This window comes from Microtus ochrogaster, chromosome 5 (assembly GCF_000317375.1).
Source record: "Microtus ochrogaster isolate Prairie Vole_2 chromosome 5, MicOch1.0, whole genome shotgun sequence".
Taxonomy (NCBI): Eukaryota; Metazoa; Chordata; class Mammalia; order Rodentia; family Cricetidae; genus Microtus; species Microtus ochrogaster.
The window spans coordinates 92,212,765-92,230,964 of NC_022012.1; the positions used below are offsets into that span (position 1 = coordinate 92,212,765).

Consider the following 18,200-nt stretch of genomic DNA (forward strand, 5'->3'; position numbering starts at 1 on the left):
AAGAAAGAAAAGTTGTCTGGGTGTGGCTCTGCAGCTGTGTAACCTGGCAGGGATTTATATGTCGATAGATCTTAGGGAGAGCTTGAAAAGGCATGGAAATGTGGAGGAAGTCCTTCCTGTTTAGACAGGAGGAAAAGGCTGGGCACGTGTGGGTAATTTCTCCTGGAAAGACATGAACAAACCGCCTCCGATCAGACAGCAATGACTGAACAAAGTTACAATCCCACCCAAGTCTGACTTGGAAGACAAAGGAGTTTTTTGGGTTTACTTCCAAAGCACAGATGAAGAGTCACTGACAGGAACGTGGGCGACCCCCAAACAGCTGCATCAACGAAAAGTCCCGCTCGTCACGGATCATGAGCTCATGGAAGCTTGGCGGTGGAGTCCCCTCTGTATAGTCTCTATTCTGTTCCAAGACATGCAGCCTGGCACAGGGAGCAGGAAGGGGTGATGGCTGGGATCCCAGGAGAGGTCCCTGGGACCTCACCACCCTCCTACTAGGGAAAGTCAACTGCTCCATTAAGGGACATCTTCCTGTCACTGGATTGTTTTGTTCAGCCCGTTGCCATAGCTACCAGTTCAAGGTAATCTGTACTCCTAGGTGGTGACAGAAGACCGCGTTACGCCCTGAGGCCCTGAGGAAAAGACCGTAGCCCAGCCTCACAAGCGTGGAAGGTCTTTCAAGAGAGAAGCTGGGTTGAAAGCAAAGTGAGTTAGGATTTCAGCCCCTGAAGACTTCCAGGCTGGAGGAAAGTCCAAAGGTCCTGGGGCAGGAATCAAGTTGGTGTTTTATGACCAAAACTAGTGTGACTGGTGGAGGAGCGGAAGGAGCAGTGGGGGCCTGGGGAGAGGAATGTGGAGAGGCAGGCCGTTCTGGTCCTACAGGCTTCCGAGAGAGAGCTTAGATTCCAGACCCAGTAACCTGGGTAGCCAGGGCAGGGTATCGGGAGGAGTGGCTTCGGGGTGTGTGTTTATGGGTGTGCGTTGAACCCAGAGTCTTGCACATGCTAAGCAAGTACTTTACCACCAAGCCATATGTCTACATATGGTTTTTTTCTATTTTTTTTTTTTTTTGAGACAAGGTCCCATGTTATCTTGGCTGGTCTGGAACTCACTCTATAGACCAGGCCAACCTCCAACTCTCAGAGATCTTCCTGCCTCTGCTTCCTTAGTGCTACGACGAAAGAAGTGATCGATCCACCACACCTTCCCCTTTTTAAACTTAAACTTTACTTTTGGCTTTTTTTTTTTTGAGACAGCATTTCCCAGTGTAGCCCCCAGCTGTCCTCGAACTTGCTCTGTAAACCAGGCTTACCTGAACTCACAGAGATCTGCCTACCTCTGCTTCCCAACTGCTGGGATTAAAGGCGTGCAGTCATGTGTACACACACCACAAATAATAAAAATAAACCAATCTTTCACTATCGTGTATGCATGATGTGTGTGGATGGGTGAGGAAGGATGCCACGTCCTGTGTGGCGGTCCAAGGATAACTGTGTACATTCTCGGCTTTCCACCTTCACCTGGATTCTGGGATGGGACTCGGGCTGCCAATCTTGCGCCATAGGCGCCTTTATCAGCAGAGTTATCTCGCCTGCCCAGGCTCTTAATATTTTACTCTGTCAGAGTCTCAAACTCGGGAGGCAGAGATGGATGGCAGCCGGAGGCAAAGGACGAATTCCAGACACAGGCAAGGACAGAGAGCATCAAGGAGGGACCTGGCGCCCTCCCGGGTGAGCCCCAGAACCGGCCTCCGTTTGGAATCCGGGAGGGAGGATCCGCGCAAGAGCTGGCCGGGACGGCGCGTCCTGGCGCCCGGCGTCTGCTCGCGGAGCCAGCCCTGGCAGCACGCCTGCCGGGCGTTTCCTGGCAACCAGCCACCGCCTGAACGTTCCGAACCCAGAAGCCCTCAACGTCACCGTCACCTTGGCGACGGCCGTGGGAGCCCGCCCCGCCGGCTCCGGGGGCGGGGTCTGGGCTCGGCGCGCGTGGAAAGGGGCGGAGCCTGGGCAGGTGCGGAGGCAGGTGCGGTTGCAGGTGTGAGCGACCCGAGGCTGGGCCTTCTGCACGCGCCGCTTCGCTGCTGCGCTCACCGGGCGCCACAGTTCGGGGTGCTCCGCAGCGACGCCTCCCCGACCACCCAAATTCAGCCTGCCCTTGCCGACTGACCTTGTTTTCCACACACAGTTTTTGTCCCGTGTAAAATGATCTAATCTGCTTGTATATTTATTTGTCTTCTCTGTCAGTCCTTGTGAGGTCAAGGGTAAATTCTGCCTTGTGCATTCCTATTTTTAGCATCCTGAACAGATCCTGGCACGAAGCGCTATTGAATGCCAGTAGCGTGAATCCACCACAGATTGACTCAATCGTTTCGTTCATTTGTGTGCTCATTTGACTAGTAACCAAGATGAACAACACTGGGCACACGCCCCCTGCAGGTAAGAAAGGAGATACTTTTTAAAAAATTCCAGAAGGTTACCGAGCCGACAAAGCCTACAATTCCAAGACTTGAGAAGTTGGGGTAAAACCAAGGGCTCAGGGTCATCTTCAGCCACAGCGCAAATCTGAGGCCAGTCAGTTTTGCTTTTCGAGACAGGGTTTCTCTGTAGCTTTGGATCCTATCCTGGAACTAGCTCTTATAGACCAGGCTGGCCTCGAACTCACAGAGATTCACCCGCCTCTGCCTCCTGGAGTGTTGGAATTAAAGGCACGCCTCTACCACCCAGCAAGGCCATTCAGTTTTAAACTAGACTCTCAAAAACAAATAAAAAGGGCTGGAGAGCTGGCTCAGAGGTTAAGAGCATTGCCTGCTCTTCCAGAGGTCCTGAGTCCAATTCCCAGCAACCACATGGTGGCTCACAACCATCTGTAATGGGGTCTGGTGCCCTCTTCTGGCCTGCAGGCATACACACAGACAGAATATTGTATACATAATAAATAAACAAATAAATAAATATTAAAAAAACAAATAAAAAGCAAGGCTGCTGGGCCAGGTGGTACACAATGCCATCCTCAGCCGGGAGGGGGAGTGGAGGGTCGGGGTGGGGTGGGCAAAATTACAGCACAGGCTAGTAGAACTACTAGCCGGGTCTCAGGGCTGTAGAGAGAGAGAGACCTTGTCTCAATTTTTATAAAACAAAACAAAATCTCCTCTAAATTGCAGTACTAAGTAAGAATGAATGCCAAGCAGAGGCTTAGCTTCCATTACTATTAATTACTATCAATTCAGCTGTCACATAGTAGGTCTACAACGGTGCCCATTTTACAGATGAGGACACTGAAAACACTGCCAATACCATGCTGTTTGTATTAAGTGATTCTATAGTAGAGCGTGAAATCAGTAAATTCCTTCATGTGTTAAGCTGCTGGACCCGGTGACCAAGTGAGAGCCAACGGCAGGTTAGGAGAGAGACAAAGTGGGGGCCTAGACAGAGGAATTCCTGGCACGGTCATTTTATTTTGTTGTGGTATTGAGGATTGATGTCCTGGGACCTTGTCCCTGTCAGGTGAATGAGGCACTGCTGAGCTCTATCCCCACTCCCACCCTTTTTTTTTTTCTTATTTTAGGCAGGGTCTCACTATGTAGCCCTGGCTAGCTCAAAATTGGCTGTGTAGATCAGGCCTACGCACAGAGATCTGCTGCCTCTAGCCCCTTAGTGCTGGGATTAAAGGGATGCACCACCATATCCAGCTCCCACATCCTTTGTTTTGAGACTGTCTGATGTAGCCCAGGCTGGCCTCAAACTTACTAGTTGCCAAAGATGACCTTGAACTTCTGATCCCCCTCCCCCCTCCACCCCCCGGAGAGCTGAGATTCACTCTGAGTCCTGTTCTCTCAGATGGCTCTTCCTCATGGAGGCCCACACTTGCCACCTCTCTGAGGCTATTCTTTGTCATGGTCACATTGCCATGACTTATGACTCATGTCTCCTGAGTGGAAAGACAGCTCAGTTAGGCTCATCACCCTCTGCCTGACGTCATCTTTCTTGTTTCTCCTTCTCCTGTGCAAAGCCGGTTTCCCAGATGCAGCACCCCGCTGGATCTTGCTGTCATCCTGGCCACCAACACTGCACCTGGCAGAGAAGGTTCAGTGGCTTTTGAAAGAGGGGGAAAGGTTTCACCGAATCATTGCATTTTCCAGTCGGGATCTGATTGCTCCCTTCCCAAGAACACTTCCCTGCTTGGCACACGGTACCCGCTGTGCGCCAAGAGCACAGGTGAACGAAAGAGGGCTGAGCAATTCTGGGCATGGGAGTTCTAGCATGAATGTTTCTACCTCCCCTTCCCTGGTTGTATGGAGTTTTTTTTCCCATTCTGGGCCAGGATTTTAAGATTTTTTTCCTAGAATAACATCCAAGAACATCACGGGGAGGTAGAGATAAAGGGGGCAGTAGCATGTGGGTCTGCAGTGTGTTCATATCTGTGGTATACGTGTGTGTGTGTGTGTGTGTGTGTGTGTATGAGTGGTACCTGTTGGCAGTCTCTGTGTGTCTGCCTGTGATGTGCATAATGTGTGTTTGTGCAGCGTGTGGATATGAGTGTGTTTATGGAGTGTCGGTGACCATGGAGTTCCCTTTGAGCCCTGTGCTACCTGGAGGCTGCCCTGCCCCTGCCCCCAGGCAGGGATAATGGAGTGTGGTGGACGGGTTTGCAAGCAGAGATCACAGAACAGGGGAGTGGGAGTGGGCGGGGCCTCTGTTTCCTGCCCCACACTGTGGAGAAATACTGGCTGTCCAGTGTCAGTACTGCTAATGTTAGAACAGATACCTGATGATCATGACTGTTCCCCGTGGGGACGATGACTCACAATCTGTTACACACAGAGTAGAGAATCACCTTTGGGTTTATTTTGGAGTGATTTTTTTTCCCCGTTTGGGGTACAGAGTGGGGGTGATGGGAGCAGAAAGGGCAGCGTATTTAGCTTCTAGGAACACGGTTGATTGCTAGCTCTTTCTGTGTGAACTTTGGACCACTGGTGATAAAGAGGCAGGCTTCCAGGTTTTTCTGGAGCCTTCTGTCCAATCTCTAACAGAGACCAATGCCGCGTCCAGTCCAGTTGGCCCTGGTCCTCACCAGGAATTAAGACAGTCAGATTTCATAATAAAATAAATAAAGGCTGACGATGGGGGGGGCACAGTGGAGGGGTGTCTCTCCATTGCTAGACAATGAGGTGCAGACTCAGGTTCGTGGGCAAGCTGGGCTAGTGTGGGGAGCTTGTGCACACCTTCTGTCCTCCACAGGCATCTGGAGGCCCCGTTCACCCATCCAGCATTACTCTGTGGAGGGCTCCTTTACTTTCCTTGTCTCTTTTTCAAGAATTGGACCTGACATGGCAAACAGCCCTCATCGGCTCTCTGGAGAGCTCCTTTCTTCTTGATCCTTGCTCTACACACGTGCTGGACTCAGTCCTAGAGCTCTGGGGGAGGGACCCAGGGTGGGTGGGAGACAGAGGGTTCACTGGGCAGTTGGCTGGATGTGGCTGCAGGGAACCCATGCTATCTCGGCTTCTGTCACATCCGTGTTGAACCTGGAGGGGCTGTGTAGGAACTGCCTCAGCAAGGGAGCAGTGTGAAGCCGGAGCTGTGGGCTGGGGTCCACCAGGGGCTCTGCCTGATGGGTGATGGTGGTGGAGGAAGTGAGGACTGTATTCCCAAACTGGTCCATCTCCTCATACTGCTCAGTCACTGTTCTTGTGGTTCCATAGGACTTGGAGCTAGCTGGCCCAGTCTGCAATTCCAAGACATTCTTTTGCTGCCCTGTGGGCACAGAGCCCTTGATAACTATCCCGGGCTGGTCCTGGCTATCTCTCTGGTAGAACAGAGCTTGGCCTGTGTCCTGAGCTAGGTGTGTACTTTTCCCTGAGATACAATGGCTTCCCTGAGGGCTAGAAGCTTCCAGAAATTTCTCTGTAGCTGATTGGATAGAGATGAAAGTTGGGGAGGAGGAACCCCTGCAGGAAGGTGACACTTGTTGGAGACCAGACTCTTCTCTTGGCGTCTTCAGCCTCATGGAGGGAAGGGCAGTCAATGCTGCCTGACCTCTGGCCTCTGTGTGATTTAAGATCTTGGCTTGACCTTGCTCCTGGGGATGGCTCTCAACCTTGCCTTGATTTTTGACTACAGTTGGATCTTTGACCTGATTTGAGCCCTTAGGTCTGTCTCTGCTGCTGGTGGAGACCCTGGCCTTGTGCATGCTAGGGTCTTCTGGCGTTCTCTGTGGATAGCTTCTTGTGTGAGCCTCAGACTGGAGGCTAGACATGGAGCTAAGAGCCTTGTGTACTGCTTCTTCAATGTCCTGCAACCTGGCTAGGGTCTGTTCCTTCAGCTGGGCGACCTCTGCACTCACCCGAGTCAACTCCCCAAAGGCCTGCTCCACAGACACCTCAGTCTTGTGGGGTGCAGTGGGAACCTGAGGGGTATCCCCTCCTAGTTGGGATATACCCTCAAAGAGCTTCCGCAGGGCCTGCACATCTACACTGTGGGTTGCTTCCTTCTCCAGGGCTTGCACTTGGGTTAGGAGGCCCTGGAGCTCTTGATGGCTGCCTTGTATAGTCTCTGGGCTCTCAGGGGTCCCCTGCTGGGAACAGTCCGTGGACTGCTCTTTTGGGGAGCTAAGGTCCTTTTGTGGTGGGGTGACATCATTGTTGAGAGTGTTCGCCTCCAGGGACTCAGGGCTCTGGGTGCTGCTGGGTACCTGACCCCTGCTTGGCCAGGGAGCCATGGTGCTGAGAAGTTGCTGATGTTTGGCCTGGATCTGTCCCTTGGAGCATTCGGCTGGAGGTAGGCATTCTGGCTCTGCTGTTCTGGGAACTTTGGCTGTGTCAGGCTCACCTGGCTTGCACTCTCGTCCTGCTTCTGAGACTCTGGAAGAGGCTGCTGAGAGCTTGGGTGGCCTCTGAGGTGGGTGGACTTGGCTTAGATGTGCAGGTTTGGGAGGCACTGGGGGTTTCTTTCTTGGAGACATGGTGCATTCCGGTTTGGAGCTTTTTGTCTCTGACCCCTCAGGGATTTTCTGGCCAGCAGGTCTGTTGTGAGTGTGAAGAAGGGGGTCCTGCAGGGGCTTGGAGTCCTGCTGGATGGAGTCCACATGCTGGTGGCCTTGAGCTGGGTGGTGAGGTTCTGTCACAGCAGCTGAGAGAGCGGGAGGGGGAGGAAGAGAGGCATTATGGGAGGCCAGGCTGGCACCTGCCGCCCCGGGTTTAGATGTCAGAGTGTGATGAGTTAGAGGGACAGTCTTCAGGGCGGTGTAGGCTGCTTGGAGGCCCTCAGGCCGGATTTGGGCCATCACCTTCCCCGGAGGTTCCCAGGCCCTTTGCATATGTCCCCCAGGCTCATGATACCCTAACCTGGGGTTCTGACCTGGTTCTGCCTGGGCTGGGCCCGGACTGTGGGTGGAGAGTGCACTCTCCCCACCCCTTGGCTGGGGCTCTTTTTCAGAAAGCTGGACAGCCCCAGGTGGGTCAGAGGTCCGCACAGGGTGAGCAGTATAGATACCATCCTGTATGGTCACCCGCCCCCCAGGCAGCCCTTTGGGGACTACTTTGCTGTCCCCACTGACCTTTCTGGGGGCTGCTGGGATCCTGGTGTCACTTCTGGCCACAGGCCCAATGTTGCCTTGGATCACCGTGGTGGCAGGAGTCGATGCTTGCAGAACATCTCGGTTAGGCATGGAGGTGACCACGGGGTCCAAGCCCCGTGGATGTCTGTTCAGAACTTGCTGGTGCAGGTTTTGGGCCTCTGCAGTTGCCATCCGCAGGTTTTGCATGGCTTCCTGGAGATCTGGGGTCCCAGACCCTAGAGGGGAAGCTGCGGTTCCTTCTGGCCCTCCTAAGGCTGCTTTTACTGTCTGCCCCGGGCTGGTATCTGCTTGCTTTCTTGCTTCCTGCAACGGGACCTGAGCTACCACTTTTCCAACTGCCCGAGGTGGAGGTGTGCAGGGTGCGGCCCCTGAAACTCTGCGGTGTCCCATCTCCATGGTGGAGTCTAATGGGGCGACCTGTATGATGCTCTCAGCCGGGGGAAACCTCTGGGACTCCTCCCTGCCTGGTGTAGAACTTGGGTCTGTTGGTGGCTCCCACCGCAGACTGTGAAGGCCTGTCAGGTCTCCTTTGTCTATGCAGCTGGCCAGCAGCTGCACACTACTCCTTTCGGGGGCCCTGCTGGTTAGCTGGGGCTGGAGGGAGTAAGCGGTCAGTGCCACTAGGCCCTGCCCCGTCTCTTGCATCACCAGCCCCGTCTTTGCCACAGAGACTCCAAGGCCACAAGCCAGCAGCTGTTGGAGCTCAGGGTCCATGTCTTCAATATTCCCAGTGTCACCTGGCCCTGGAAGCTTGAGTGGATGGAGCTGGAGCTGGCCAGCCATGTCCTCCTGAACCAGCAGCCCCTGCTGGTCCACATCTGCCCTGCGCAGCACTTGGCGTAAGATCCTGGGGAGCTCACCGCAGACCAGCTCCTCCTTCCGTATGTAGGGGCGCCCCTGCCCTGGGCTTGGGAGCACATACCTGGCAAGGCAGAGCTCCCCTGGCCCCCGGGCTTCCATGAGGATGCCTCCATGGTGCAGGATGCCCGGAGTGGCGTGCAGAGTCCGGAGGGTTCTCTCAGCCGCTGTCTCCTGCCTCTCTGGGGTCCCACGATCTGCAGAGCCTTTAGGCTGTTCTTCCTGGAGGTTATCTCCTCTGAGGCTCTCGGCTGCCAGGGAGCCCATGGGGCAGTTCTCAAACAGCCAGGTGAATTTGTGCACAGAGCCTGTGGGGATGGACTCAGGGCTTCTCCTGGACTCCTGTGTCTCCATCTTGCCGGCCTCCAGTGCCTGGAAAACCTCTTTCTGCCGCGATACCTGCCCTGAAGGAATCTCCACCCGGCTGCTGTACCTTACAGGCCTTCTGCCACAGGGCTGGCCTGATGCCTGCAGAGATTCAGTCTCAAAGACGTGTCTGTCTGTCTGCCTGTCTCTAGCCCGGACCTGGCTGGTTTGCAGGTGCTGCTCCCCAGAGCCTTCTCCCTGGTTCAGAGATTGGGTCCCAAACATCCAGGTGCATGACTGTGCCTCGTCCTTGCTCACGGGGTCTGTGACCTCAGATTCTTGCTTCTCTGCCAGCTCGCTCATGGGGTAGGTCTCAAACAGCCAGCGGATGGTCTGCACGTCGCCTTTTCGGGGGGGCTCAGAAGGGGTTTCTGGATCCTCCCCATCCTCCTCCTGTCGTTTCTGTCGCTCTTGTTGGTGGATCATCTCCAGTGGCTGTGTCTCAAAGAGCCACCGCCTGGTGCCGACATCCCCAGCCACCACATCCTGCCGAGTGATGCCTCGGACGACATCAATGGTGCTGGGGCTCCGGCCCAGCTGGTCCAGGGGCTGCGTCTCGAACATCCACTTGTAGCCTTGTACATCACCTCTGACTACCTGCTCTCTGCTGACAGAAGTTAGGGCGTGGAGCTGTCCCCTGCTGTCCTGCATGGCATAGATGGGGGAATCTGTGCCCTGTTTGGCAGAATCAGCTGCTTGTGCTCGGTTTATATTTCCACAGGCTAAAGGCTCACCCTGACCAATGCTGTCTAGGGGAAGGGCCTCAAAAAGATTCTTGAAGGTTTTCACGTCCCCCTTCAACCCATCACTCTGGGGGGCACCCTGAGACAGAGGCAATGCTGAAGTGCCTTCACTAGACAGACAGGCGGTCGTTAGCCCCTCACCCTTCTGGTGACCCACCCGTTGTAGATGGCCCACTTGGACCTGGTCTCTAAGAGCATCCAGGGGTTTGGTCTCAAACAGCCAGAGTGTAGAGCGGACATCACCAGGGATCACCTCCTCCTTGGGTGGAGCCTCTGCCCCAGCGTCTCCTTCCCCCTTCAGAGTATCCAGAGCACAGGTCTCAAACAGACGTCGCTGCTGCTGAACATCTGGACCAGGAGGGACGAGATCTGGAGATGGCTGGAAGTCCTTCTCGTCCACCAAGATTTCGCGGATGGCATCCAGAGGCTGAGTCTCAAAGATCCAACGAGTCGCACTGACATCCGGCAGGGCTCCCTCCTCAAGAGAGATCCCCCGAATCACCCGCACCTGGCTGGGATCCTGGTTGAAGGCATCTAGAGGTCGGGTCTCAAAGAGCCAACGAGCTGACCTCACTGCGTTGCTTTGAATCTCCTCCCGACAGGCAGCCTTGACTTCATGGATGGCGCCCTCTGCGTCCTGGATGGCACACAGAGGTTCCGTCTGAAACAGCTTCACTGTCTTCTTCACGTCACCCTTCAGCTCCTGAATCTCTGAGCGCAGCTCCAAGGGGCTCCGTTCCTGGATAGAGGGGCGGGACCCGAGCCGGTCCAGAGGACGAGTCTCAAAGAGCTTTCTGGTACCCTGTACGTCTCCACTGGCTGCAGGCTCCTTCGCGGTGGCCTCTGCCGCCTCCTCCCTGACTGTCAGTGCGTCCAGCGGCTTGGTCTCAAACAGCTGTCTGGCAGCTTGAACATCTCCTCCAGATGGCCGGGACCCAGCTGGCTCCTGCTCTGGGGTGCTGGCAAAGGAACCTTCCTCAAACTTCCGAGAGGTGGCCTGAACGTTGCCACCTGACACAGGTTCCTTGGCGGCTGGCCTCTCGTGGTCACCAATGGCATCCAGTCGCCAGTTCTCAAAGATCCAGCGCATGCATTGAACATCACCCTCGGTGGGCTCCTCTGAGCCCAGCACCTCGGCCAGGTCCTCGGCCACAGCTTCCTCGAGGTTCTTTCGAAGCTCAGGGTGAATGTGCTTGTAGAGACGGCGGAGCTCGCTGGCTTGCCGCTGTTGCTGGAACCTGGAGAAGGATTCCTTGGGTGGAGGCAGCGGCAGACCCTCCAGGGCTGGGGGAGGAGGGAGGGAGAGGTCCTCTTTTCCGGTCCTCATTTGGACGGTTGGTGCAGGAGCCAACTGTGTCTGGGCGTGAGCCATCTTTCTGGAAAAAAGGGGAATGGGTGAGTGGAGTGAGGGCCAGTTCCTGGGATGAATGGCAGGAGAAAGGCCGAGGGACCATGTGGAGCCCACTAAGGGGCTCCTCCCACATCTCTAGCTAGCCAACCTGAGGCTCACTCTGCCACTTGCCTGGCTGGTGTATCCATCCATCACCATGAGCCCCTGCTTCCCAGTCTCATCTGGGTTGCTGGGATCAGGTAGGACACAGATGGCCCTGTGGGCCACTGGAGGGATCAGGATCTCCAGTGGGAAAACTGGATAAGTCATCTACATCTCCCTCTGTCAAAATCATTTATCCCTGGGAGACTCACAAGTGGGCGCTCCTATATTAGGAGAAGCCTAAATGAAGACTTATTTCCTATGGGGGTGAAGTTCCCTCTCTGAACACCAGAGGGCGGAATTAGCACGTTGACCAGAAACCTTTCCCCAACCTCCACTTCTTGGCTCTCAGCTCACTCCAACCTTTCCCAGGCCCCCGGGTCCACAGCCCTTGCTGGTGAAATAGAGGACCAAGGAGGAGAAACCGCTCATGTTTATGCAGAGCCAACATTTGAATTCTAGGTCAGGGTTTTTCTTTTTTATAGACAGGGTCCCAAGTAGCCCTGACAGGCCTCAAACTTGCTGCATAGCTGAGGATGACCTTGAACTTCCAATTCTCCTGTTGTCACCTTCCAAGCAAAGCAATTACTGGAATGTGCCACCACTCTAGGCGCTGGGTATTGGCCCCAGGGCTTCGTGTATGCACGGGCAAGCATTCTGCCAATGGAGCCACATCCCCAGTCGGGAGCTAATGGTATTTTCTGTCCTTTTCTCCCCACAACTCTTTGCCGTTAAGGATAAGAAACACGGTGCCCAGAGTTAGATCCTGTAGAATGAGCTGTGGGCAGTGCTGATTTGGAAGAGTAGACCTTACTGAGGGCCTCACTCCCAAGAAATAAGGGGGCTGGGTATGTGGGGCTCTTTTATTGGCCACGGGGCCCCTCTAGTCCTCAACAGGCAACCCTAAGAGACTTGGGGGGTGACATATCCAGGGTCTGTGTGTGGTAGAAGATTGTGGGATTAAGATCACTTCTGCCAAAACAGCTCTGGACATGGGAGCGCTATCCCTGGCTCACAGAGAGCCCTTCCCGGTTGTACACATGCAAGCATATTTCAGAGTCTCTAGGGCAGGGCCTCCAGCCAGAATCTGGATCCTGACCCCTCCCGTGCCCCAACCAGCTTCCACCAAGGCTGGCGTACCTCTCCCCGACTCTCCTCACTCCTCGGTGACCTCACACCCCTCCAATCATCTTCTGGTCTGTTTCATGTATGTCCAGTCTGTCCTGTGACAGGTGTTATGACAGTCCCCAGAGGCCATTAGGGAAAGAATGTGGACTCTGTGCCGCCCTGACCCCCTGCCCCGCCCTGCACTTGGCACTAAATATAGCTGAGGTCCATGCCTCAGCCAGACACCATGGCTCTCAGAGGGAGGATCCAGCTCCGCCAGGGAGACCTGGTGTACCCATGTCCATGTCATCTCCTTACATACTTTGTACTCCTAGGAGAGTCTGCCTTCTGCTTCCTGTGAAGTGTCAAGGTATCTGGCCTAGAGGCCAAACTGGAGGATCCCCACCGCTCAGAGATCTGAGTGTGTGGGCTGAAGGAGGAATATCGGTGACCGGCAAGAGACATGATATCCTCCTGACCTCCTATCCCAGAGGGAGAAGAGGGTGGGCTGCCCCCCTCAGTCCCTTCTTGGCCTGTCCACCATGGGGATCAGAGCCCTGAGGAGGTGAGGTCTGACACTTCCTGCCTGTCCCCCAAGCAAAACCTCTGGGTGGTCCCTCTTGTCTCTGAACTCTGATAAGGAGACCACACACAAACCCATGCTATAGCTGATCACCATGAGGGTGGCCCGAGCTGACATCCTATACGGATCACCAGCCACACCCAACCCCAATTCCCAGGAACCCCCAGTATCCTTGCTAGGGTCACAGAGGCCAAAGAGGTCAGACTGAAGGGTCCTCAGAGGCCTGTCACTAGGGAAACAGAGGCCCAGGGAGGGGCAGGAGCTGTCCGTGGAGGCTCCGTGACGGGTGGGAAAGACCGAGGCGAGTTTCCTGGCTCCTGGCCATCCTATCTGACTCCTACGGACATGTTTGGGGCCAATTTCAGGAAATAGTAAGTTTCACAAACTGTCTGTGCATAGGTCTCCTACGCCGAGACAGTTACTCAGAACCACCCACTACTTGGGACCACCACCTCCACCCCGTACGCCCCTTTGGCACCAGCCCGCTCTGGATGTCTACCCTGGGTAGTTCCAGACCTGAACTTCTGTGCTGAGCTGCCCTACACTTGCTTTGGGGGTTTTCCCACGGGGCAAGACTATGGCCTACGACAATGTTGTCATACCCAGGCTCCCTCACAAGGAAAGTTGCTCACAGGCTAGCCTGGGCACGAAATCGCTGGGGTCATATATGCCAAGATTGTCACCAACAATACTGGGCACTGGGCTCTCCCTAGGCCATGTTCCGGCTCTCTTGCTATTCCTGATCTCTTTCCTTCCCAGCTTTCCTTTGTCTCTGGACTGGCCTCAGGCCCTGAAGCGATAGTTGTTCCATATTTGCAATTTTATTTATTTATTTATTTTGAGACAGGCTCTCATCTAGTGGTGGTCTCAACCTCTGTAAGTGACTAAGGATGACCTTGAACTTCAGACCCTCCTGCCTCTGCCCCCAAGACAGATTAAAGTGCTTCACCAACTAAGCTATATCCCAGGCCTAGAGGTGCATTTTAAAAATCAAAACTCCAGGGCCAGTGAGATGGGTTGGTGTCAAGGTACCTCCTGCTATTCCGAGGACCCGAGTTCCATTCCTGGGACCCACACACAGTGAAACAGAGAAACAATGTGTTCTGATGACTACACCTTCACCACGGCACACAGACCCACTCACATACACACAAACAAAAATGTAACTTTAAAAAAATCTGAACTCCAGGTGACCACTTGAAACTCCGGATTATGCTAGATCAAAGAGAACCTGCTTCTTGGGCCAGCCTGTGGTAACCACAACAGCTGTTGAACACAGACAAGCGCTTGCTACCTTCTAGAGAAAAATCTTGCTGGAATTTTTTCTCTTGGCGCCTGCCCTATACACCTGTGCCCACACGCCTCTCAACATCCTTCGGCTAGGCTCACTCCTGACATCCAGGCTGCACGATCCAGGGGGCCACAGCCTAGAGAGTTGGGGTGAGGGTACTCACCAAGGGTCTGGCCTGGAGTCGGGAGCTTTTGGGTGTGTAGCAGGTGCAGCCTTGGAGTCTGTAGTCCTGCGTTCTAGGGCCTTACTCAGCTCTGTTCTGTTCTGGGTCCCAAGCCTTCTCTCCACCTTGGCTCTGGGTCTCTGTTCTCTGCCAGCCAGGCAGCTGCCTTTATCTGGCTGGCTGGGGGTGGGTGGGTGGGGGCAGGGAGAGGCTATGTTCGGAGTATTAAGTGGTCCAGTTATTTTTAGGGCTTGTGGAAGTCAGTTTTCCATCCCGGGGAATCAGTTACAAGGCGTTTGGACTGAGGAGGGGTAGGATGGAGGGGGAGTTCCATTCATGTCCAGTCGGGGTGCCCTGAGGATGGGGTGGGTGACTCAGTCGGGGATGGAGACTTCCAGACTATTTTGAGGGGATGAATAAGGGGGACACTTGACATTGGGTTTCCCTGTTCTCTCATCCTGTATGTTCTTCTCTATGCTATTGTTGCCACTGTGCCCAGAGCCTGGTGGCTCCCTAAAGACAGGACCAGGCTCTTCACCATCCGCCTCTACCAGAGACATCTTTGAGCGAAAGGTCCAGGTCTTCATCTCTGTGTAGAGAGAAAGCTGGGCTGGCTCCTGTCTGTTCTTGCCCTAGCTCCACAGCCCACGTCTGTGAAGCCATGAGGAAAGCCAACCTGAGCAGACTTCTGAAGGTAGAGGCTTTTGATTTATTAAAAAATCTCTAGGCTAGTTCTATGATGTCCCTGCCCAGTAACCTGGGTCCATGGCTGCTTCTGGACTCTTTGCTCTGACTCAGGGCCCAGACTCTCTGGGAATGGCCGGGAGGACCGACACATGGAAGCTGACTATGGGGTTATTTCTGATCCTGGAGTCACCATCTTCGTGGTCACAGATGGGGTGGCAGACATCACACCTGCCTCCTCCTCAGTTACCCTGGCAAGTGTCATCACTTATGCTGGCACACAGGCCCGTGTGGAGGATGCCAGGGAGGCTTTTGTCCCGGGTGGGAAGAGTGCATTCTGTCTTCCTGATGAAATCCAAGTTTCTTCAGATGCCAGGGGCGATGATAGGTACTGCAAACCTTTTCCATAGAATTGCTGTCTCTCTCCTCCCTCGACGACCCCACCCCAATAATCCTGGTTGTCCTGGGAGGAATGGAGTGGCAGAGCCACCTCACAAGATGCCCAGAGGAAGCAGGACCATCTACAGGCAGAAGCGACTACCTTCCTGGGTGCTTGTGAGATTCTGAGCATTGAATGAACTGTCACAGGGAAAGGTCTGTGGGGAGTCCATGTAGTGTGTCATAAAACTGCCTGGTTTACGTGTATAAGAAAAGCACAGGTTGGACGTGATGGCTCAGTTGGCGAAGGCGCTTGCCACCGAGACCTGACTGAGTTCAATCTCAGGGGACCCACGTAGTGGAGAGAGAGAGCCAACTTCTACAAGTTGTCCTGTGATCTCCAAGTGCAACATATTCTCTTGAAAACAAACAAACGAGATGTCATTAAGCTGGGTGTGGTGGCTCACACCTTGCCCCAGTACACAGCAGGCAGGGGCAGTGCGGCTCTGAGTTTGAGGCTGGCCTGGTCTAGAGGCTGTCATGGCTACATAGGAAAATACTATCTCCCCTTTTACCCCCCCCCCCCCAAGAGTAATCAAAAAGAGGGAGAAAGGCATGCCGGCAAACTTGCTTTCACGGTGTCAAGCATGCTAGCTATCGCGAGACATTCTCCAGCTCCTGTCACTGAAGCAATGGAAAGTTCTCCCCACATGTACCACAAGAAACACGCTGTTGTCTACACTGTCCAGGAATTCCAACACTCAAGTAGAACCAAGAGGAGGTTTATTTTTGCTTGCTTTTCCGTTTGTTCGGTCGGTTTGGTTTTGTTTTGGTTTTTTGATACAGGGAATCTCTGTGTAGCCCTGGCTGTCCTGGAACTCGCTCTGTAGACCAGGCTGGCCTCAAACTCAGAGATCTGCCTGCCTCTGCCTCATGAGTGCTGGGATTAAAGGTGTGCGCCACCACTGCCCAGTTGGGTGGTGAGTGTTTTAAAGTTTATTTTTATTTCTTTTTTTGTCTGTGTGAGTGAGTGCAGTACCCAGAAGAGGTCCTCAGGTCCCCTGGGGTTATACAGATGCTATACAGAGTGGCTCTAAGTTTCATTTGTGTCTGTAGTTCAGACAAGGGTGAGGTCACCTGTGATGCCCATGCCCCCCTTCACTCAGGAGCTCTTGAGGCCAAGTCTGTGCTAGATGACTTTTTATTTGTTTGTTTATTTATTTATTTTTGTTTTTTTTTTTGAGACAGGGTTTCTCTGTAGCTTTGGAGCCTGTCCTGGAACTAGCTCTTGTAGACCAGGCTGGCCTCGAGCTCACAGAGATCCGCCTGCCTCTGCCTCTTGAGTGCTGGGATTAAAGGCATATGCCACCACCACCCAGTTTATTTTATTTTTTTTTAAAGACTTATTTATTTAATATGACTGGTCTATCTGCATGTACATCTTTATGCCTGAAGAGGGCATCACTAGAGATGGTTGTGAGCCACCTAGTGGTTGCATTGAACTCAAGACTTCTGGAAAGAGCAGCTGAGTGCTCTTAACCTCTGAGCCATTTCTCCATTTCCCCCCTCCCCACAACTGACTTTAATGAGACAAGGTACATGCTCCTCCTTGGATGCTGTCAGGCATTTGGGCTTGAGGCTGGGAGGCTGACCATGTGTTTGTTAATGGCTTCCAGGAAAGCCAAGCCACACCATTAAAGGGCTTTAGCACAGGGTAGAGCACAGGGCAAGAGAAAAATACTTTCTAGCTACCCAGTGCCTCCTCTGTAGCCTGATGCTACAGGTCCCCAGCCTTTCCTCCAGGCAGGGCCTGTTCATACCAGTATTGAGCAGAAGGGGTTCCCAGCCTCCCTCCATGCCAAGATGAACTCCGTATGAGTAGGGTCTAGTGGATTAAGGCCCAATCAGGAGACACTGCCTGGGTTTGACTCCCACCTCTGACACCAGCTGTGTGACCTTGCAGGATTTCTTTTTTTCTTTTTAAATTTAAAAGATCACATTAATTTATTATTGTGTGGGGGTTGTGGCAGCGTGTGACCTACGGCACATGTGGAGGTCAGAGGTCAGCTTGTTGGAGTTCATTCTCTTCTTCAGCCTGGGAACCAAGTTAGGCTTGGCCGCAAGCAATTTTAGCTCCTGGGGTGCTTTGAATAGGCCTCCATAGAGACTCGCGTGTTTGAAGGCTTGGTCCATAGGGAGAGGCATTATGGGAGGTGGGGCCTTGTTGGAGGAAGTGTGTCACTGTGCGGGTGGGCTTTGAGTTTCCCATCCTAAACACCCCATCCCAAATAACTGACCCAGAGGCTGAATATTGTTTGGTTGAAAGTGTCACCCCAGCCCCCTGGTGTCTATAAATGTTTAGTGAAAAGTTCCAAGACCCCTCCCCTGAGAGTGGCCGCAGTCCAGACTCCATCTCCAAGAAAGCCCGCCAAACAGTGACCCCTTCCCAGGGAAGGTCAAGACCACTCCCATAGGCTATTTAAACTGCCCCCGCCCCAGAGAACAAACATGGGGTCACCCCTTTTCCTCTCCATGTTTTTCCCGGGAGGCTGCCCAGGAGCGTTGGCATCCATTAAACCTGGACTTCTTTTAATTTGGTCTGATTTGGTTTGATTTGGATTATTGCATCTGCAGAGGTTTGTCGGGCTGGAAAAAGCCTTAATAGCTGGATGTTCCACCGAGGTGGGCTGTTTTTCCCACTGGCCCAGGGCTATGTGTTGGAAGACGCTCTTCCTGTCCATGCTCTCCACCAGGCTGAGATTGGCTTCGTCTGGGTGAGTTCCCTTTTCGAGTACCTGCCTCTAGGGTCCAGGGCCCATACATTTGTCAGGTAGTCTGCTGAAGTCACAGTCCGTGCCAGATTCCCAGCCTCACTAAGCAGTGAGGCAGTCTTCACTGAGGTGGGATTTTGTGGGGTGGACACAGCTGCCCACGCAATTCTCATAGCCCTCTGTGTT

At 53.7% G+C, this 18,200-nt stretch overlaps 1 protein-coding gene across 1 annotated transcript; it reads right to left on the reverse strand.

Moving 5' to 3' along the window:
* Window positions 1–4,863: 4,863 nt before the first annotated feature.
* On the reverse strand, window positions 4,864–14,256 carry Xirp1 (xin actin binding repeat containing 1). Its single transcript, XM_005348107.3, has 2 exons — window positions 14,182–14,256; window positions 4,864–10,921 (listed from the first exon to the last, which is right to left on the reverse strand). Exon 2 carries the CDS (start codon window positions 10,915–10,917, stop codon window positions 5,455–5,457), a length of 5,463 nt encoding a protein of 1,820 aa, XP_005348164.1. The 5' UTR covers window positions 10,918–10,921; window positions 14,182–14,256; the 3' UTR covers window positions 4,864–5,454.
* Window positions 14,257–18,200: the final 3,944 nt, after the last annotated feature.